This window comes from Hyperolius riggenbachi, chromosome 10 (assembly GCF_040937935.1).
Source record: "Hyperolius riggenbachi isolate aHypRig1 chromosome 10, aHypRig1.pri, whole genome shotgun sequence".
NCBI classification, from domain to species: domain Eukaryota; kingdom Metazoa; phylum Chordata; class Amphibia; order Anura; family Hyperoliidae; genus Hyperolius; species Hyperolius riggenbachi.
Genome location: NC_090655.1, coordinates 146,753,096 through 146,774,775, shown reverse-complemented (window position 1 = coordinate 146,774,775; position 21,680 = coordinate 146,753,096). Strand labels below are relative to the sequence as shown.

The following is a 21,680-nucleotide window of genomic DNA, read 5'->3' as shown; positions in this document are numbered from 1 at the left end:
CTTCCTCCTACAGTTCCCACATTTCAACGCTGGGTCCGCCTTTAGCAGTCTCCAACCGATCTCTCTGCCGCTGCCCGAGACTTCGGAAGTCTTCGAGAGCCCGAGTGCTCCTGAAGATGGCAGCTCTGTACTGGGCATGCATGAGCACGCTGGCTCGCGCAGTACGGAGCCACTCGTCTTTGGGAGCACTTAGGGCCCCAAAGACTCCCCCAGTGGAAGGGACGGATCTAGGGGGGGGGCAAGCGGGTATCTTGCCCAAGGCGCAGTTTGTTGAATTCTTAAAAAGGTGGCATGAATGTCAGTTTAGGCGCCAAAACCTGACCTTTAGGCGCCAAAACCTGACCTTGCCCCAGGCGCAACTTGGTCTTGATCCGCCAGTGGTAGATTTGAACCGGGGATCTAGCGCTGGAAAGTGGGGACCGTGAGAGGAACGGGAAGGTTTATTAAGACCCAGAGCCTTCCCTTTCCTTAGCTATCTGATTTTTAAAAAAAAATAGCTTCAGATTCACTTTAAAGAGCTGTGACCCCTCCGCTGCACCTTCAGAGAATAGTTTAATAAGCACAAAGTAAAAAGGATACTGCTTTATTTCATTGGTAGTGATGGTCACATCTAGGAGAACTCATTGAGAAACACATGATCAGTTTGGTCAGGTGATAGATATGTAAGTCTCTGATTTGCTAATCATGATCATGTTCTAAAGCAGGATGTGATCACAGCAAATCAGAGCTTTGCAAATCTATCAGCTGATTAAACAAATCACATGCATCTCCATGAGTTCTCCTAGACATGACCCTTGCTATTCATCAGCAATTTGGGCAGAGGAGCAGTAATTGCAGTTACAATTTCAGGGCTGCCACTGCGTTATCATAATTAATTGGTGCCAGGTTATCCAATTAGTGTTAGGCATATACAGGAGGAAGGTTAGTGTTAGGAGTACAGTAGGTAAGGGGTTTAGTTTAGCAGTGCTGGGTTATCAGGTTAGTGTTAGGCATATACAGAGGTGAGGTTAATGTTAGACATAGGTAAGAAGGGTTAGTCTGGCGATGGGTTATCTGGTTAGTGTTAGGCAAATATAGGGTAGAGGTTAGTGTTAGGCGTAGGTAAGGGGAAGTTAGTTTAGCAGCGCTGGGTTAAGTTAGTTTTAGGTATATACAGTGGGGAAGTTGGTGTTAGGAGTAGGTATGGTATGGAGGATGTTAGTGTTAGGTGTAGGTATGGGGGAGGCTAGTGTTAGGAGTAGGTAGTGGTTAGGTTAGTGTTAGGTGTAGGAAGCGCAGGATAATGCACCAGGCAACCTAGGCAGGTGCTTGGAGCCTAATGGGTATGAAGGGGCCCACCTGCCACTTTTTTTTACCTCTCTTAGCTTCAGCTTACCAACAGGACCACAAGGGGGCCCCAAAACCACCTTTCCAAGGGCCCCATTACATCTTAATTCATCTCTGTAGATTGGGTGTAGATTGAGAAAAGAAGTGGCCCAAGAACAGAGCCTTGAGGTACACCAACAGACAGTGGGTGTGGAGAGGACTTGGTGTTAGAGAAGGAGACAGTGTAAGAGCGTCTTATCTCTCTGGACGCTCTTACACTGTCTCCTTCTCTAACACCAAGTCCTCTCCACACCCACTGTCTGTTGGTGTACCTCAAGGCTCTGTTCTTGGGCCACTTCTTTTCTCAATCTACACCCGTGGCCTGGGACAACTAATTAACTCTTTTGGCTTCCAGTATCACCTCTATGCGGACGACACCCAAATCTATCTCTCAGCTCCTGACCTGTCCTCACTACTATCCAGAGTCCCCGACTGTCTACGTGCCGTTTCTGCATTCGTGTCCTCCCACTTCCTCAAACTCAACATGACTAAAACGGAAATTGTGATTTTTCCACCATTGCTATCTACACCCCCACCAATTGCAACCATAACGGTAGACAACACCCCAATAACCTCAACCACTAAGGCCCGCTGCTTGGGGGTTATACTTGACTCAGAGCTATCCTTTAAACCTCACATTGCCTCATTAACCACCACCTGCTATTTCCAGCTCAAAAATATATTCCGTATCCGTCCCTTCCTCACACAAGAGGCCACCAAAATGCTTGTTCATGCCTTAATCATCTCCCGCCTAGACTACTGCAACACCCTGCTCTGTGGCCTACCAAAAAACAGGCTAGCTCCTCTCCAATCCCTTCTAAATGCAGCGGCCCGCCTCATTCACCTTTCCACACGCTCTTCTGATGCAGCCCCACTGTGCCATTCTCTCCACTGGTTACCCATTACCCAGAGGATCCAGTTCAAACTCCTGACTCTAACATACAAAGCCCTCCACGAGTTGTCTCCTTCATACATCTCCTCACTAATCTCAAGATATTGTCCCTCCCGCAACCTTCGCTCCTCCCAAGAAATTCTCCTGGCCTCTAAGCTGATCACCTCCTCTCATGCTCGCATCCAGGACTTTACACGAGCATCAGCCCTTATCTGGAACTCTCTTCCACAGCCTGTACGTCATGCTCCAAACCTGGACATCTTCAAACGCACTCTTAAAACACACCTTTTCAGACAAGCTTATAACATTCTATAGCCCTTTATTTACTTATTTGTCACAATGTAATCAGAGGCAAAGAATCACTGCCTCATCCATCCTCCACTCCCTTACCTAGTGTGTCCCCCACTACCCATTAGATTGTAAGCTCGCAAGGGCAGGGTCAACCTCCTAATGTTTACTGTTTTTGTAACAATATTTGTGCTGCTTGGAACTCTGCTGTATATTTGTTAGTTGTATCTATGTTCCCCTTGTCGTCTAATTGTGCTTTGTAAAGCGCTGCGGAATATGTTGGCGCTATATAAATAAAAAATAATAATAATAATATCTCTGTTGTAGGTAGGGGGAGGTTAGTTTTAGGCATAGGACGGAGGTGGTTAGTGTTAGGTGTAGGTAAGAGGGATGTTAGCCTTAGTTGTAGACAGAGGGTAGGTTAGTGTTAGGTGTAGGTAGGTGGAGGTTAATGTTAGGTGTAGGTAGAAGGGAAGTTAGTATAAGGTTTAGGTATGTAGGAGGTTAGCGTTAAGCGTTAGGTATGAGAAAGGTTACTAGTTGTAGTTTGGTGGTAGGTTACTGTTAGGTATAGGTGGGGGGGATTAGTGTTAGGCATATGTAGTGTGAAGGTCAGTGTTAGGAGTAGTAGGGGCAAGGTTAGTGTTAGGCATATATAGGTTAGGGTTGTGTAAGTCTTAGGCTGCAGAGAAGGATAGCACAATATTGGGATAACTAGTAATATTCTACTATTAGGTATTGGAGGAAATAAAAAATATCAGTGCCTCTATACATCATAGGATGTGCTCGTATGCCATAGTATACAATATCAGACTTAATTACAGAAAGAATCCTAATATCTAATAATGGAAAATAATGTATTGTGCTATGTTCAGTGTGCAAAGAGAACAGCTTGAGAAGGTTACCTTTCTTACAACACCAGTTGAAGTTACAACATTTTCTGCTCCTTCTACAGTCTTTGTGGCCACTTGATTTACGCCAGTCACCACTGCTCCTCCCACAACATTGGCTTGCTCTTTAGTTTTTTCAGCAACTAAAAATGACAACAAAGCAAATACATGAGTAAATATTTGAACAACAACTTCCTGCCCACACGGCGGGTGTTATCCTTGTGCAGTATGTTTTGACTGGGGCTGGCTTCCCTTTCTGTTTTGTGGATGATACAGTAAAATTTTGCTATTTTTACAAACAAAAAAAAAGAGGGAGAGCGAGACAGAGAGAGAAAAATAGCAACATGACATTTTATATTTGAATGATCTAACTATTCCAGCAGACTAAAGCAGTCCATTTGGGTGGCAAATAGGTCAATGTGGTGCCAGGAGTATAGACATATCCCAAATACCCATCCAAATAGTGGTATATTTTCAGGACTAAGGGCCCATTCACACTGACAATCGCAAAACGCTAGTGATTAGCGCTAGCGTTTTGTGCATCGATTTTTGCACTATAAACATGAATGTTTTACTGTACGTTCGTGATTTTTTTGAGTGATCGCCATTAGCGTTTGCTAACACTATCATCGCGATTGTTCAAAAATCATGAAAAGAGTTGTAAGCACCGCATGTGCCGCTAATCGTGAATCGTCGACGATCGCGACAGTGACACCACTGCCATATACATTTTATTGCACTAGTGCTATAAAAAGCACTAGCGATTGCCGGAAATGTGTGGTAAACGCCCACTAATCGCCCGAGTGTGAATGGGCCCTTTGGAAAAAACACTAAAACATGAATAAAAACACTCCCATTGGAGGGTCCATATGCAAATGGACCCCAGATATGAAGTACTTGTGCATCAATGCTGCACCAGATCTGTTATAATGCACTCCATATTAGCAGGGTGTTTAATTATGTTTTAGTCTTTGCTTGAGGGTGCATTTAATAAAATGCCACAAAATGATTATGGAATCTGTTTTATTTTATATTTCACTTCTCTCTCCATCTTGTGGGGATACAAGCTTATTCACATGGACTCCTCCGCCCCGACATGCTGGTGGTATAGACCTCATAATTTGCAGGGCTGGATGTGTTCTCTTTACCGCCCAAGGCCACTGTCAGCAGCCACCCCCCTTCAGCATAGATAGTCAGATGACCCCCCCCCCTTCCAGTATAGGTAGCCTGTTGACCTTTCCCACCTCCAGAATAGTATAGATAGTTTAGACCCTCCCCTCCTCCAGTTTAGATAGCCTAATTGCCCTCCCCTCTGGTATAGGTATGCCAATGGCCCCTCCCCCCTTCCCTCTAATATAAGAAGCCAGATGACTCTCCCCCTTTCTATATAGATAGCCTGATGACTCCCCTCCCGCCAGTATAGGTAGCCAGGTGACCCTTCACTTCCCCTTTGCATAGCCTGCTGCCCACCCGCCTTTGATCCTGTGGTGCCCTAGTCCATGGCCTAAGGGGCCTTGACTTAAACCCGGTCCTGATAATTTGGGTCTATTTCCTGCATGTAAGCTCCTGAGTTATATGCTGGTTGTCACAGTGTGTTCATTATCACTGAGTTGCTGAAGTGTGGGCTAGTAGTGAGAAACCAGATCATTTTCTACAGTATATACCACCTGTGGACAGATTGTAAAACTGATTACTACAGATTAGATACAGATACAAATATACTTTTACTGCCAGCACCTGATTGGTGAAATTAGGTAACAATATTAGAAACATTGGCCCATAACCTATTATCTTTTCCCTCCCCCCGCCAGCCAATCAGGGTGATCCGCTGTCATAGGCTTCAGCCTATGACAGCAGATTACTCCCCAGCCTCAGGAGGGGACAGCTGTGTCACACGGCTGTCCCCAGTACAGAGCTGCTGCCGATCGCAGCACTGCACATGTAAATGGGCGGCGATTACACCGTCTAACAGGCTTCTGAAGAGAAGGTGGAGCTCCGCTCCCCGAGCAGAAGGTGCACGTGCATCCTGCGCGCGATCTCCTGCTAACTGCAGCCCTAGGACTTGACACCAATCGGTGTTAGGCGGTCCTGGGGCTGCCGCCGCGGCCACGCCCATGGGTATGGAGTGGTCTTAAGGGAGTAAAATAACTTTTCAGCATTTTACAATTGAAAAAGTACCCAAAAGTTGGTGAAAAAGAACAGTCAAAATTATTTAGAGTATTTTCTTGCTTGCTGGTGGTTCAAAAGGAATTTTATGACAAGGTGTAAAAATATCACCTAGGAGAAAACTCAGGAGAAAAAATGAATTGCATATGAGCCATGGGCCTCCTAAATTATCTTTTCACATCTTGTCAATAAAATGCCTTTTAAGCTACCAGCAAACAAAAAAATAACTAATTTTGATAGTACCTTTTCAACTACTTCTTGATACTTTTTCATGTACAAGGTGCTGAAAAGTTATTTTAAACAGAAGGTGAAAAATTCCTAGGAGAAAAGATGCACAATGACTTCCTAGGAGAAAAGATGCACAGTGACTTCAGCATTTTAATGCAACATTATAAATAGCCTCTGTGGTCTCCAGATAAATATGCTGAATCTGCTCTCTGTAATTTCCTGAGATGTTGTTACTTGCTGATGGTCAGGCAGATATGGTCATTTGTTTTCAAGCATCTCTGTGTTTACACACATTTTCTCCATACTGTGTCTCAGGGGAATGAGCTTATAATTGTTAGACTGTATATAAAATCCTTAAAACTATGTACAGTCATTTGAAAATGTCAATACAGGGACCCAATATAAGCTAAGTGGTTCAATTTATTACTTTTAAACTTTTTACATGACTTTAAAACAGTGTTTCTGAGTCAGATGTTTATCAAAGCTGGGCTGCAAAATGTATTTTATGTTTCTTTTTTTTTTCTTTCTTGCACTTTATTATGGCACATAGGCCAAGATTTGCTAAGGTAGGAGAGTAATAGAGAGAAAGTCCATTCGTGTTCACTTTTATGGCATCCCCACCTCCAAGCTTGTAAATAGGCTATATTATATAATAATTATGGGAGTGCACAGCACCTTTATTAAAAAAAAATACTACTTATGTTTAGCCTTGGTCTCTACTGGTCTGAATATAGTCTTACAAAACCAAAGATGTTGCAACAATCAGTGTTGACCAAATCCTAAAATTATTGTAACTCAATAATCATACAGCAGCTGCCATCCCATTGCTATATTAAACAGGTTACTCTCTAGTCGTGCTAATCAAACTGGGTCCCTTAGATCTTAAATTACCATACTATTGCTTTCATAAATTAACTTGCAGTTTTTTTTAAGAATTTCAGGAAGAACAGTGTACTTGAGAAGGCCCTGGGTCACCCTCTCCAGCAAGTGGTATCCTAGGCTTGTCTAAATGGCCTACACCTAAAAACTGCCCTGGCTAAAAGGTTAGTGAAATAACAGACCTACAGCTACAGTTATGTGCAGCACTTTCAGTGCAAAATGTTTGTAATATATCAAATAGTCCTAAATTCATTACAAAATATTCTTACCGAAGATACTTGTAGGGTATTGCTATTGCACAAACATTGTATGTATCGTTCACCTATTAACAATCCTTATATGTTCTGATGAGACCCAACTGACCAAACTTTTATCACCTAATAGCAGATGGGATTTGAAAAAATCGAGCCAAGGATTGCTGCATCATTGACTTCAGTAAATCAGGGTCACAGTTTCATAGAAACAGTCTGTCAAGTATTTGCAGTATGGCAGCTACACCTTGTGCTCGTACTAAAAAGGACTATGAGATTAATGTGCATTACCTGTGCTGACACTGTGCACCACACCTTCCTTGGTCTTGGCACCTGTAATAAAAATGGCATACCATGACATTGTTGTTGTGCAAGTCTTCATGTTATGGATTCCAAAAAAACAAATTTACATCTAATTAGAGGTTACAGCCCAAACCTAGTCACATGGCCGGATCCTATACTTACACATGTATGCTACATATACTAATTAAATAGGCATTTGTCATTAATGCTGTTGTATTTACACTTGTTCATTCCCATAACATGACCCAGAAAATCATTGTTATGTATTTCAGCCAATTGTACTCTCTGCTAAACAGCTCGAACAGGTTACAATCCATTGATATCAGTGAGATGCCTTAGGGTTTTGAAATATGTGCTTGTATATCTAAACAATAATATAGAGTCCCCTACTGGCAAACATAGGGATCACTAATACGAAAGTTGTGATTTGGCAGATAAACCATGACTTTTCATTGTTGGACATCACACCTTTACAAGTTATAATACTTGAAGGACAACTATTGTGTAAATATTTAAAATGCATACTTATAAAAATGTACATTGAATTTTTGTTTTCCTCTTGTTCCTACTTTTCTGTTTAACATTCCCTGAAAATGTGGTGTTTCTAGCACCTATGGGGGCTTTGCTATTAACTGCTAAAGTCGGCATCATACCACATAGCGGTTCCAATGCGGATTTTCGTGGAACAGTACTGGCAAAAAAAAAATATCAATATCACACTTTGCCCATAGGGCTCAGGCCACATAGGTACAAAAGAGGGTGATTACAAAGGTAATCTTAAAAATTCACACGTGGTGGGTGTCTGATTCGTAATACCCCCACTTGTGAAAAACACATATCTAAAAAAGCAAGCAATGAAGGCTCATGTAGAATGACACTTTTGTGTGCTACAACATGTGACTCAATGGCAGTGTAGAGTTCTGGGGGCTGAGGGCCTTTGCTGATTCCCCCCCCCCCACACACACACACACACCTATATGATCAAGTAGCTATCTCCTCCCATCACACTCCACTCTGTGGCTGCACATGAGTCAAAGGATAACCTGTATTGATATGATAAATCCGACTCCCACAGCCAGTCTTAGAATTACTGTGGTAAGTCACTATCTATCACTCACATACTATTGACCCATAGGGGTCACTGAAACAGGGTTACTTCCGGTTACTTCTGTCCGCGTCTCTCATGATGAAGTCATCACGAGAGGCAGCGGACAGAAGTAACCATGGTGACCCGAGCTGAGAGGTGGAAGAGCGGTGAATTTCCGCGCTGGATCGGGGCCAATGTGAGTTATTTAATCTCCAGCAAATGAAAGCGGGCGGCCACGGAGCGCAAGAGAAGGGGGGAGCAGATGTGACACGGAGGTGGGTGGGGGAATCAGAGGGGATGGGGGAAGAGGTGACATGGGGGAGGGAGAAGATGTGACACAGAGGGGAATCAGAGGTGATGGGGCAGAGGTGACATGATGAGCAGAGGTGACATGGAAGGGGGGGGGGAATCAGAGGTGGGGGGGCAGAGGTGACACAAGGAGCATAGGTGACATAGGGGAGCAGATGTGACATGGAGGGGGGGGGTCAGAGGTGATGGGACAGAGGTGACATTGGGGAGGGGGAAGCACATGTGACACAGCCGGGAGCAGTGGGGAGCAAAGGTGACGGGAAAGTAGAGGTGACATGGGGAAACAGAGGTCATGAGGGAAGCAGAAGCGACACAGCAGGAAGCAGCGGTGACATGGGGGAAGCAGAGGTGACACAAGGGGGGAGCAAATGTGACACAACGGGGAGCAGAGGTGACATGGGGAAGCGGAAGTGACACAAGGGGGAGCAGAGGTCACACAGCAGGGAGAAAAGGTGACTTGGGGGAAGCAGAGGTGACATGGGGAAGCAGAGGTGACATGGCGGAGCAGCGGTGACACAGCAGGGAGCAGAGGTGACACAAGGGAGAGCAGAGGTGACAAAGCAGGGAGCAGAGGTGACATGGGAAAGCAGAGGTGACACAAGGTGAGCAGAGGTCACACAGCAGGGAGCAAAGTTGACTTGGGGGAAGCAGAGGTGACATGGGGAAGCAGAGGTGACAGCGGAAAGCAGAAGTGACACTAGGGGGAGCAGAGGTGACTTGGGGGAAGCAGAGGTGACACAGCGGGGAGCAGAGGTGACAGCATGAAGCAGAACTGAGACAACGGGAAGCAGAATGGAGACTGAGCACAGGGAGGGGGACAAGAGGTGACAGAGGGGGACAGAAGGTGACACGGGCTACCTACTCTCCCTACCAACCTACCAAGTTTTAGCCTCCTACCCTACATGTGCCCGCCCAGCCACCTACCCTCCCTCCTGCCCATTAACAGCTACTTAATCTCAATACAACCCACTCAGCCACAGGTGCCTACCCTCCCTATTTACCACCTAGCCAGATGCTGCTACCTACCCTCCATATGCCCTCCTGACTGCAATACCTACCCTCCCTCCTGCCTGTTGCAGCTACCCTAACCTCAATACAGCCCAACCATCCGCAGCTACCTACCCACCTTACCTACCTCCTACCTAAATTTAGCTACCTACCCTCCATACGTTCGGTCAGCCCCAGCTACCTACCTACCCACCCTACAGCTCACCCAACTGCACCGACCTTTCTTCTACCCAGTTACAACTACCTAACCTCCCTATCGATCTATACTCCCCCCTCCCCCTTCAAGCAGCAGCTACCTACTCTACCTCCCGCAAATACTTACCCTCCCTACTTAGCCTTCCTCCTCCCCAGCTGAGCTACTTACCTCCTAAGATCCCAGGATTCGCTGCTGCCGCCACGTACTGCGCTGCTGCTGTTCCCTAGTGCGGGCAACTATTCCAGGCTACCTATACTGGGGGAACCTATTCCAGGCGACCTATACTGGGGGCAACTATTCCAGGCTACCTGTACTGTGGGCAGCTATTCCAGTAAACCTATACTGCTGGCAACTATTCTATGCTACTTATACTGGGGGCACCTATACCTGGCATTACCCGCCGTGGCGCACCTAGCATGACACACTTACTCCTTTCCTTCTTGTGTGAGTGTGTGGGGGGATGTGTGTGGGGGGGATGTCATTTACTACTTAGCACCGGGTGTCAAATGCCCTAGGTACGCCACCGGTCCCTAGTGACGTCACACGTGGCCGCCGCGTTAGAGTTAGAGCGCCGAGCGGAGCCACTGAGCAGCAGCCAAATCCATCTTGTCTCTGCAAATGCAGAGACTCCATCCATGGGCTCCGCCCATGGCCACGCCCACACTCGTATGCATGGACACACCCCTTTTTGGCACGGCGCAATTACTCCTTGGGGGGCGCATAAATAGTCTTTGTCCCCGGGCGCTGAAAGCCCTAGCTATGCCTCTTCACTGAAACAGTTGTAAGCCTTCACAGAAGGTGTAGCTGGGGTGTATGAGGAAAGAAATATAAGGGTGCATACATATATAGACAGTGGGTGCTACTCAACAATTGTTTCACCCCTTAATTAGGGCGTCATCAGGAGAACAGAAGTGCACAAATCAAAATACAGTATACATAACCCCCCCCCACCAACCAACCAACAAAAATTCCCCCAGCATCAGCCCAAGTCAGAGCTGGTCGGCTAGTATGCTAGCCAGGTTTAAATACTTGATATGGGACCTCCCCACATCTGCATTCAATCTAAGCAGTGCCTCCCTCCAAATGGAAATCCATGTTCAGTGTTAAAAACGATTCCCCATCACACATCCACAAGGAATTTTCCAGCCCCATCTGCTGTGTGAGGAATACTTCCTCATAGACTAGCTGCTGCTGTCCAAGCCTCACTCTGGGATCCGTGATGTCACATCCTGTGACATCACTTCCCCTCTGGTTGTCAAGTAACCACTTGATTCTGCATTAGAGATGGGAAGTTCGGATCTTTTCAATGATCCGGATGATTCGAATCGGATCATTGAAAAGATCCGGATCTTTGATCCGATTCTCGGATCATTTTACAAAGGAAGCATTCGGGGGTTGAAATGACTAGCAGGGCAGGAGAAGGAGAGGGGGGTGGACACACAGAGAAGGGGAGAAGATGGACAGAGGGCAGGGAGTGGACAGAGAAGGGAGGAGGGACGAGCAGGGAGCAGAAATGTTTGTTTGCACACAATACCCACATGCTGCAATCATATGCTTTACATGTATTTCACCTACATGTTCATCTGTATACCTTGAATGGAAACGTCGCACAGTGAAAGAAAGCATTGCCCAAAGATAAGTGCAGCTGTGCCGAGTGCAGGAGGATCATATTACGCTGCAATCACAGTGCCTGCAAAGTTACTGAGCTGTGCCAAAAGTTTCCAATGTGTTCACTGTGCACAACTACGGAACAGACAGCCAGGGCCGGCCTTTGACCTGAGCGACCGGTGCGATCGCTCAGGGCGCCGGCTTCCAGGGGGCGCTCCTCTCCCCTGGCTGCGTGTTTTAATATCAATGCTGCCGCTGCGGCCCCGGCTGGGTACTCCCGCTCCGCCCCCTGGTGCCGCTGCTGGGGGTGATGTGCGTGCGCCGTGATGGAGGGGGGAGCCGCGGGGAGGGCAGCCCGACCTCTCCCTCCCTTCCTCTCCGGGCCATCCTCTGTGCTCCCCCCTCCGATGCAGACTGCAGCAGAAAGAACTCACCTCCCTGGTTCCGATCGCCGGCGCCTCTCACTTGCCGCTGGTCTACTCTCTTCTACATAGTTTACCGATACACACTAAACTTCCTGTTAAGCAGGAAGTTTAGTGTGCATCAGTAACTAATGTAGAAGATACCAGCGGCAAGTGAGAGGCGCCGGCGATCGGAACCAGGGAGGTGAGTTCTTTCTGCTGCAGTCTGCATCGGAGGGGGGAGCACAGAGGATGGCCCGGAGAGGAAGGGAGGGAGAGGTCAGGCTGCCCTCCCCGCGGCTCCCCCCTCCACTATGCGGGGGGGCACCTACCTACCTACCTACCTTATACTGGGGGCAGCTACCTATCTAACCTATACTGGGGGCAGCTACCTATCTAACCTATACTGGGGGGCACCTACCTAATCTAACCTACGCTGGGGGGCAGCTACCTATCTAACCTATACTGGGGGCGGCTACCTATAGAGCCAATACTGGGGGCACCTACCTATACTGGGGGGCACCTACCTACCTAACCTATACTGGGGGGCAGCTACCTATCTAACCTATACTGGGGGCGGCTACCTATATAGCCAATACTAGAGGGCAACAAACCTATACTAGGGGGCACCTACCTACCTAACCTATACTGGGGGCAGCTACCTATCTAATCTATACTGGGGGCAGCTACCTATCTAACCTATACTGGGGGCAGCTACCTATCTAACCTATACTGGGGGCAGCTACCTATCTAACCTATACTGGGGGGTACCTACCTATCTAACCTATACTGGGGGGCACCTACCTATCTAACCTATACTGGGGGCAGCTACCTATCTAACCTATACTGGGGGCAGCTATCTAATATATACTGGGGGCAGCTACCTATCTAACCTATACTGGGGGGCACCTACCTATCTAACCTATACTGGGGGGCAGCTACCTATCTAACCTATACTGGGGGCGGCTACCTATATAGCCAATACTGGGGGCACTTACCTATACTGGGGGGCAGCTACCTATCTAACCTATACTGGGGGGCAGCTACCTATCTAACCTATACTGGGGGCGGCTACCTATATAGCCAATACTGGGGGCACTTACCTATACTGGGGGGCAGCTACCTATCTAACCTATACTGGGGGGCAGCTACCTATCTAACCTATACTGGGGGCGGCTACCTATATAGCCAATACTGGGGGCACCTACCTATACTGGGGGGCAGCTACCTATCTAACCTATACTGGGGGGCAGCTACCTATCTAATCTACACTGGGGGCAGTTACCTATCTAATCTATATGGGGGGCACCTACTTATCTAATCTATACTGGGGGGCAGCTACTTATCTAATCTATACTGGGGGCACCTACCTATCTAACCTATACTGGGGGCAGCTACCTATCTAATCTATACTGGGGGCATCTACCTATTTAATCTATACTGGGGCAGCTACCTATCTAACCTATGTTGCAGGTACCTACCTATCTAACCTGTACTGGGGGCACCTACCTATCTACCTACACACTACTAAGCCCCCCCCCCCCATTAGTGTATGTGTGTGGTGCGCTCACACGCGAAGAGGATGAATGGGGGGGGCACCAAAATCTGGTTCGCTCAGGGCGCTGTGAAACCTTAGGCCGGCCCTGCAGACAGCCTATAATTAGCAGCACGTTATAGCCAGTATGTGTGCTCTACACATATCTGGCAGTGGCACCCATGTCCCCTCTACCTGTCCCTGCAAGGCTGGCTCCCCTGAGTCCCCTCCAACAGAGCGATCCATCTCTGCTCTGCTTCCAGGACCCCGCTGAGAGGGGGCGTGCCGCTCCTGGCCCCGCCCCTTTTGCGATCCGAATCACTCATTTTGATGATTCGGATGATTCGACTCACAAAATAGATTCGGATCAAAGATCCGAATCGTTCATGATCCGGACAACACTATTCTGCATATCTATTGTTTACAGTGCTGCTGCACAGCAAAGATCAAGTATTTTATGCTGAAGCAGACGCTGGCAGTGCCTGTGTGTGAAAAATAAAATGCTGTGACACTAATCTATTGTTTATAGCGCTGCTGTACAGCAAAGATAATCTTTTATGCTGAAATCGACGCTGGCAATGCCTGTGTGTAATTAATAAAGTGTTCTAGCACTGATCAAGCACTATTGCTGGGTGTATGACCAATGCATAGTTGAGGAGGTATAACATCTAGTTGATTTGGCATAGATGATAGGAGCCCAGGACAAATGGAATGTGGTTCTTTGGACATGTATAATGAATCCTCCTCCAATATGTCTCTGCAAGAACAAGTAAAACCTAATGGAGTAGGTGATGCATTGTACAGTATTTCTAATGAGTGCGGGGTGATGCATGAACACCGCATCTAGTACCCCACAACTAGCATACTTAGGCCTCAATTCAGGGAGCATTATTAAACGTTTATCAAACACTTTATCAAACGTTTGATAATTTACCTCATGGGTAAAATCTCACTAAGGTGTTATATATTTGTTGAACGTTTTGTCGGTAAAACATTCGATAAATATATAACACCTTAGTGAATTTAAAATGAGATTTTACCCATGAGGTAAATTATCAAACGTTTGACAAAGTGTTTGATAAACGTTTGATAATGCTCCGTGAATTGAGGCCTTAATATGCTTGGCATCACATTGTGGACTGCGAGATGGTAGGAAATTAATAAGGATGAGGTGAACATGATATTGTTTATAAGGTGCCACAGAACGGGGGGGGGGGGGGGGGGAGGGCAGGAGAGGGTCCACTGTGCATGGGTAAATCTCTCAAACAGATGCCATTATATGAATCAAAGCATAATGAGTGGATGGATCGCACTATCCTAGTGGATGTCTGGGCAGTTAATCCAGGCATGTGTAGGTAGGTTTAAACGGAGCATTACATAATTGGAGATATTGTGAAGAATTATAAAAAACACTTGACAGAAAAATCTTCAATTAACCCTTTCGGTGCTAGGGTGTCCATTCTAAAGATCCACGAGACTTCTAATTGTAATAGTTCCCTGTCCAAAACCCACAGGCTGACCCCACATTTCCATTGTTGGAGTCCCCAAAATTGCAGGGCCAACGGGGTTAAACTGTGATTACTGTTCATATGACGGGCAAGTGGGGTAACACTTTTATGCTTGACATCACCTGCATGTTCCAGGACCCTGTCCTTCAGGGCCCTGGTGGTTTTGCCTACATATAATAAATCATAGGGGCATCTAGCAACATATACCAGGCCTCTCGTGTTGCAATTAAAGAATGACCTGATAGTGAATTTCCTTTCCGTTGCCTTAGCTACGAAATCTTTCACTGTGGGCATAAATGGGCAGGCCTTACAATGGCCACATTTGAATGAGCCCCTTGGTTTGGGTGGTAGCCATGTGAGGTGTGATTGTCCTTGTTCTCGTTTAGTATACGTACTATGCACTAAAATGTCCCTGAGATTCTCACTTCTACGGTATGTAATGTTTTGTGCTTAACATACCCTGAAAATGTGGTGTTTGTAGACCCTACGGGGGCTTTGCTATTAACCGCCAAATTTGGCCGCTGTTGACTGTAAAATGCAGAAAATTTGCATTACCGATATGCGGTATGACATTAAATTTAGAGCTTAACCCATTCAGGTTACGTCGTTTTCACGTGAGAAATGTTCACCTCCCATTCATTAGCCTATAACTTTATCACTACTTATCACAATGCACTGATCTATATCTTGTTTTTTCCGCCACCAATTAGGCTTTCTTTGGGGGGTACATTTTGCTAAGAGCCACTTTACTGTAAATGCATTTTAACAGGAAGAATAAGAAAAAAATGGAAAAATTCATTATTTCTCAGTTTTCAGCCATTATAGTTTTAAAATAATACATGCCTCCATAATTAAAACTCGCGTATTGTATTTGTCCATATGTCCCGGTTATTACACCGTTAAAATTATGTCCCTATCACAATGTATGGCGACAATATTTTATTTGGAAATAAAGGTGCATTTTTTCCATTTTGCATCTATCACTATTTACAAGTTTAAAATAAAAAAAATATAGAAATATTTCATCTTTACATTGATATTTAAAAAGTTTAGACCCTTAGGTAAATATTTACATGTTTTTTTTTTATTATTATTGTAATGTTTTTTTTTTTTTATACTAAACATTTTATTTGGGTACTTTTGGGAGGGTGGGAGGTAAACAATAGATTTATAATGTAAGTGTGTGTTAATTCTGTTTGTTTGTTTTTTTCAGGTGTAGTATTACTTTTTGGCCATAAGATGGCGGCCATGAGTTTGTTTACATGACGTCACTCTAAGCGTAGCACGCGCTTAGAGTGACGCATCAGGAAGAAGACGGCCAGAAAAAGCTCAGCTTCCGAGAGAAGCTGTCGCTTTTTCAGCGGGGGAGAGGAATCAATGATCGGGCTCCGTAGCCCGATACATTGATTCCTTGGCTACCGAATCCGCGGCCGGGAGTGCACGTGCACGATCGGCCGCGGGGGCGCGCAGTAGCGCGCATGGTTCCTGGCCGTAGAAACTACGTCCAGGAACCAAAATAGGTTAATAGCAAAGCCCCCATGGGAGCTAGAAACACCAAATTTTCAGGAAATGTTAAGCAGACAAATGGGAAGAAGAGGAAAAAAAATATTTTAAAAAGACCTTGTAGTTTTTGAGAAAATCAATGTTAATGTTGGCAGAAATTACCGTGAAAAATCCGCATCGGAATGCGGAAATCGTAATCGGAAACGGTAGCGATAATTCGCATTAATGGAATGCGGATTGTCGGCAGTGTAGGAGGGATGCACAATTCATTCAGTTGTCATTCCCAATTGTGTTTGAAGCAGAAAGAAATAAGAAAAGAGGATACATGTGACAGTGACTGCAAGCCAGATAACTGGAGATTAAGGTGTTGGGGGCCCTGGTGCACCTATTAGTCTAATAGCAATCAGTGTGTGACAGCTGGGGTGGGAGGGATGGAGGGGCGCACTTTGCTGTCTCAGCCTTGGGTGCTGAAGAACCTTGTCCCGGCTCTGTTCAGATGGGGTTCTTTTTGTAAAGAATAAAGGTAATACTGAACACCAAGAGGAAATGGACTCATCCAAAATCTGTCATATATGTCAGCTTTTTACTGCTTACCAGGGTCGGACTGGGCCACAGTAGTACAGTTTTTTTCCCTCGGTGGGCCCCCCCTCCAGGTCTCTGGTGGGCCCCCTCCCCCTTTCCCCTGTCTGACAGAGCTCCAATTGCTGCCTGCAGCACAAATTCTCTTCTCAGTGCTGTAATCACTCATGCTGAGAGCAGTGGCGTAGCTAAGGAGCTGTAGGCCTCGATGCAAATTTTACAATGCCCCCCCCCCCCCCAAGCACTCTATATATAACAATTAGTACGACGCACCAAAACCTGCCAATGGCAACTACAGTGTCAGAGATGCAAGAAGGGGATGGGAAATAGCTTAATGATTACCACTGTTCAAAGTATCTATAGAAGTGATTATTATGAGCAAAGGACCAATAGAGAGGTAATACAGTAGTTAAGGGAGGGCCCCTCTGTCCCAAGGGCTCCGATGTGGTCGCTACCTCTGCAAAGTAGGACATTACTTTATATTGAAGGAGGGAACTCTATGCAAAGTTTTGCTGGGCAGCAGTGTCTCTGAATTACAATGCTGCTAAGATTATGTACATTTGGCCCTGCCCATAATAAATCATGACCACGCCCACCTTCCGGTGCATGGTCATGCCCTTTTTTCACCGCAATCATGGAATGTGTGGGCCCCAGGTTGAAATTTCTTTGGTGGGCCCCCAGTGTCCCAGTCCGACCCTGCTGCCTACCACAAGTGACAGCAGCATGGGAAAAATAATTTATAGAGCATTTTACTCTGGGAGAAATGTACATTTATATGTATGTATTTTAAATTGTTCACAATAGTTGTCCTTCAATGGTCATTTGGCACCAAAACAGTACTAGTCAATGTCTAAGGTTCACCTATTTAAAAGGGTAAATTACTGCATCATTGCAAAATGCACCCCCTAGAGCAAGATTAATCCAGGATAAGCTCTCTTAAGAGTAGGCATCGCTGCCTTCAAGGAAGAGATGTTAAAGGACACCTTAATTGAGATGGATATGAAGGCTGCCATATGTATTTCCTTTTAAACAATGACAGTTGCCTGGCAGTCCTGCTGATCTCTTTGGCTGCATTGGTGCCTGAATCGCACACCTGAAACAAGCATTCGGCAAATCCAGTCAAACTTCAGTCAAACATCTGATCTCCATGCTTGTTCAGGGGCTATGGCTAAAGCATTAGAGGCAGAGGATCAGCAAGACAGCCAGGCTACATTGTTTAAAGGGAAATAAATATGGTAGCCACCATATCCCTCTCACTTCAGGTTTCCTTTAAAATGTGGTGTCATATTTTAATCGCACTGTGGAACATCACAGCTTTATAAATACCTTATAAGTAAATATGTCAGCAATTAGACAGTGATGATGAAAATATACAGTATGGCCCTGTATCAAAATTTAGAACATCACAGTGCAGTTTCATAATCCTCTGTAGTGAATATGTTCTTTTTGTTACATGGCAAAATTACAGTGGGGCAAATTTGTGAAAACCAGCGCAAAAAAAAAGCTGGAGGATAACTGGTGCAAAATGGAGCAGATGTCTATATCAGGGATGTCAAACTTCAGTCCTCAAGGGCTGAGGTCAAGGGCATACCTACAGGCGAGCAACCCCTGTAAATTGCAGCAGGGGCCAGAGCTGTACGGGGCCCCAATTACCATTTTGCTCCCCCTAATAAAGGGATCCATTCTTCAGATGTTTTAGTTAGAGTCACCAGGAGTAGGCAAGGGAAAGGGTGTGAACAATGGGGGCCTCATCAAAGTTTTGCAGGGGGGGGGGGATTTGTAGTTACCGCAATGGCTGAGGTCCTCAAACATTTTTGGCAGAGCTCAAATTCATTGATGAGACTGAATCAGGAAATTTGTGGCTCATCAAGTAGAACACATTTCACCATTTCTCTGTCCATCCTAAACACTGGCATGGATATGGCCCTTGAGGACTGGAGTTACACCTGTAATCATGGATACAGATTGCCTGATTTGAGCAACTGCTTTATCATTGCATCTGTTTAGCATCAAGTTTGCTTTTTGCACTGGTTTTGGAATATCTGCCCCACTGTCTCGAGTTTGGCTGGAGTGAAGGCATGAACTTTAGCAAAGAAGAACAGACAAAACTTTCAGCTGAAAGGATGTCTCCATTCTAGGATACATTCAGTGATGCAATAAATGTGGCTTATTGAACATTCATTTTAAAGCTTTCTGTGATTAAAATATGTGAAAGTATTGTTATCCTTTAGCTTGAAGGGTGTACATACAGTATATGGGGCTATAGTCTATATTACAGGGGGATATACATATATAATCTAATATTCTGATAACCTAAATAGTAGTTTATATTATAGCAACTTTTCCTAAATCTAGAATCTTGCATATCTAAGAAGATATGCAGCTTTCTCACAGCTGTTGAAAGTTTAATTTGTCTATTTCAAAGCAAACAGTAGACAGACACTCCTACTTGCTGATGCCCAATAACTCATGCCTTACTCTCGGCATTTCCAAATACCAACAATGTTGAGGGAAAATGGCTTGAGAGTCATATGGTGGCTACCACATTTATTTCATTTTAAACAATACTAGTTGCCTAGCTGTCTTGTTAATTATGTTGGCTGCAGTAGTGTCTGAATCACACAACTGAAGTAAGCATGCAGCTAATCTAGTCAGACCTCAGTCAGAAACATTCAATCTGCATGCTTGTTTGGGGTCTGTGGCTAAAAGTATTAGAAGAAAAGGATCAGCAGGACAGCCAGGCAGTTTGCATTGTTTGCAATGAAATAAATATATCAGCCTCCATATTCCTCTGACTTCTGATATTTCTTTAACTTCCCTGGCGGTATAATTCCCGCGGCTGCGCGGCCGCGGGAGGGTTTTTTTCACCTTTTTTTTTTTTAAGCATGTAGCTAGCCTAGCGCTAGCTACATGCTTCCCCCCTCCCTGCGGCATCCCCCCGTATATTTAGATCGCCACCGGCGCCGCTTGCCCATAAGGAAATCCCGTTCTGAACGGGATTACCTTGAGGGCTTCCCCCGTCGCCATGGCAATGAACGGAATGACGTCATCGATGTCGCGACGTCACAGGGAGTCCCGATCCACCCCATAGCGCAGCCTGGCAGCGATTGGCCAGGCTGCGCAAGGGGTATGCGGGGGGGGGCCCTATATCGCGGCGGGTGGCAGCGCATTGGCGGCGGGCGGTGGCGATCAGACCCAACACGCAGCTAGCAAAGTGCTAGCTGCGTGTTTGAAAAAGAAAATATGTAAATCGGCCCAGCAGGGCCTGAGCGGCACCCTCCGGCGGCTTACCCCGTGTCACACACGGGGTTACCACCAAGGAGGTTAAAGGGTGTGCTTTAAAGAAATGTGGTAAGGATCACTTCCCAAATGCTGTCACACAGCTACCACCTAGCTAAAGCCTGGTACACAAATAAAATTTTGAGTGATGATTAACCTACTACATTTCAATATAGTAGGAGAGCTTACCTACACAACTCTTCGTGTTATTCAAAATCTGTTGGGCCTTATATTGTATGGAGGTGGTAAAACTGGCCCAAAAAAATTATTGGCCAATCAATGGGCATTCAAAATTGGATGTGTGTACCCAGCTTAAAGAGACTCAGAGACGAACATAAGTACATCTCTAATACTTACCCGGGGCTTGCTCCCGCCCCATAAACATGTCTAATTCCCACGCCGTCCTCCCGCGGTCTGCCGTTCAGCCGCAGTGAGCTCCGTTACCAGGCTCAGTCAATGCCAGTCAGGGTCTACTGCGCATGCGTAGACCTCCCGCCCATGCACAGTAGACCCGGACTGACATTACTGAGGCTAGTAACGGAGCTCAACGCGCCTGAACGGCAGAAGGCAATCTCCCATTGGTGGGACAAAATAGAAGTTTACCTTCTTAAAACAGAAGGTATTTGCGATTATTCCGGTTGGAGTGAGCTTTTGAGGTGTCCCACGGTGCATCACTGCTGAATATACAAATTATCTCTTTGTTGTCCTTGATAGCTAATTGATTTGTGAGACATTGTGTGGCACTAAAAGCAGTTGGGTGATCTACTTCTGGGAAATTGTTGGAGGGACTCATGTGGTTAACATGCAGTCTTTCTTGCATTATAGGCAACCCAACACCAGAAATCCTGTTTTCAAACTCCCACTTAAAGAGGAACTCCAGCCTAAACAAACATACTGTCATTAAGTTACATTAGTTATGTTAATTCAAATAGATAGGTAATGTAATCTCTTACCCACCCTGTTTTAAAAGAACAGGAAAATGTTTGATTTCATGAAGGCAGCCATCTTTTTGGTTGAAAGGAGGTGACAGGAAGCATGAGACACAGTTCTAACTGTCCTGTGTGCTAATCACCCCTCCCAGTTGCTAGGCAACGTGAATAACAACATAGGAAATCCCATCATGCTTTGCACAGCATCAGGGAAAAAAAGCCCGGGCAGTTTTCTTTCATGGGTGGAGCTTAGCTAAAAATGCAGCTAAAGATGATGCTTTGGTAAGAAAAACAAAGTTCTGATGCCGTGAAACTGTTAACCTTCCTGGCGGTAAGCGCGCCTCCGCGCCGATTCGCCGCTACCTGCTGCGGCGCGCCGCCCCCCCCCCCCCACCCCCGGACCCCATGCGCTGCCTGGCCAATTAGTGCCAGGCAGCGCTGAGGGGTGGACCGGGACTCCCTTTGACGTCACTACGT

The 21,680-nt window shown here is 45.8% G+C and overlaps 1 protein-coding gene across 2 annotated transcripts in view; it reads right to left on the bottom strand.

Annotated features, from left to right (window-relative positions):
- Nucleotides 1–21,680, bottom strand: part of SNCG (synuclein gamma) — a 58,800-nt gene that overhangs the window by 30,804 nt on the left and 6,316 nt on the right. Inside the window, exons 1-3 of one of the 2 annotated variants that reach the window (XM_068257589.1) lie at nucleotides 10,892–11,024; nucleotides 7,251–7,292; nucleotides 3,451–3,578 (exon numbers count right to left, since the gene is read on the bottom strand). In XM_068257589.1, the coding sequence (XP_068113690.1) occupies nucleotides 3,451–3,578; nucleotides 7,251–7,292; nucleotides 10,892–10,919 (198 nt within the window). In that variant the 5' untranslated portion in view covers nucleotides 10,920–11,024. Of the gene's footprint in view, nucleotides 1–3,450; nucleotides 3,579–7,250; nucleotides 7,293–10,891; nucleotides 11,025–21,680 lie in introns of those variants that run through there. The other variant, XM_068257588.1, reaches the window with a different exon arrangement.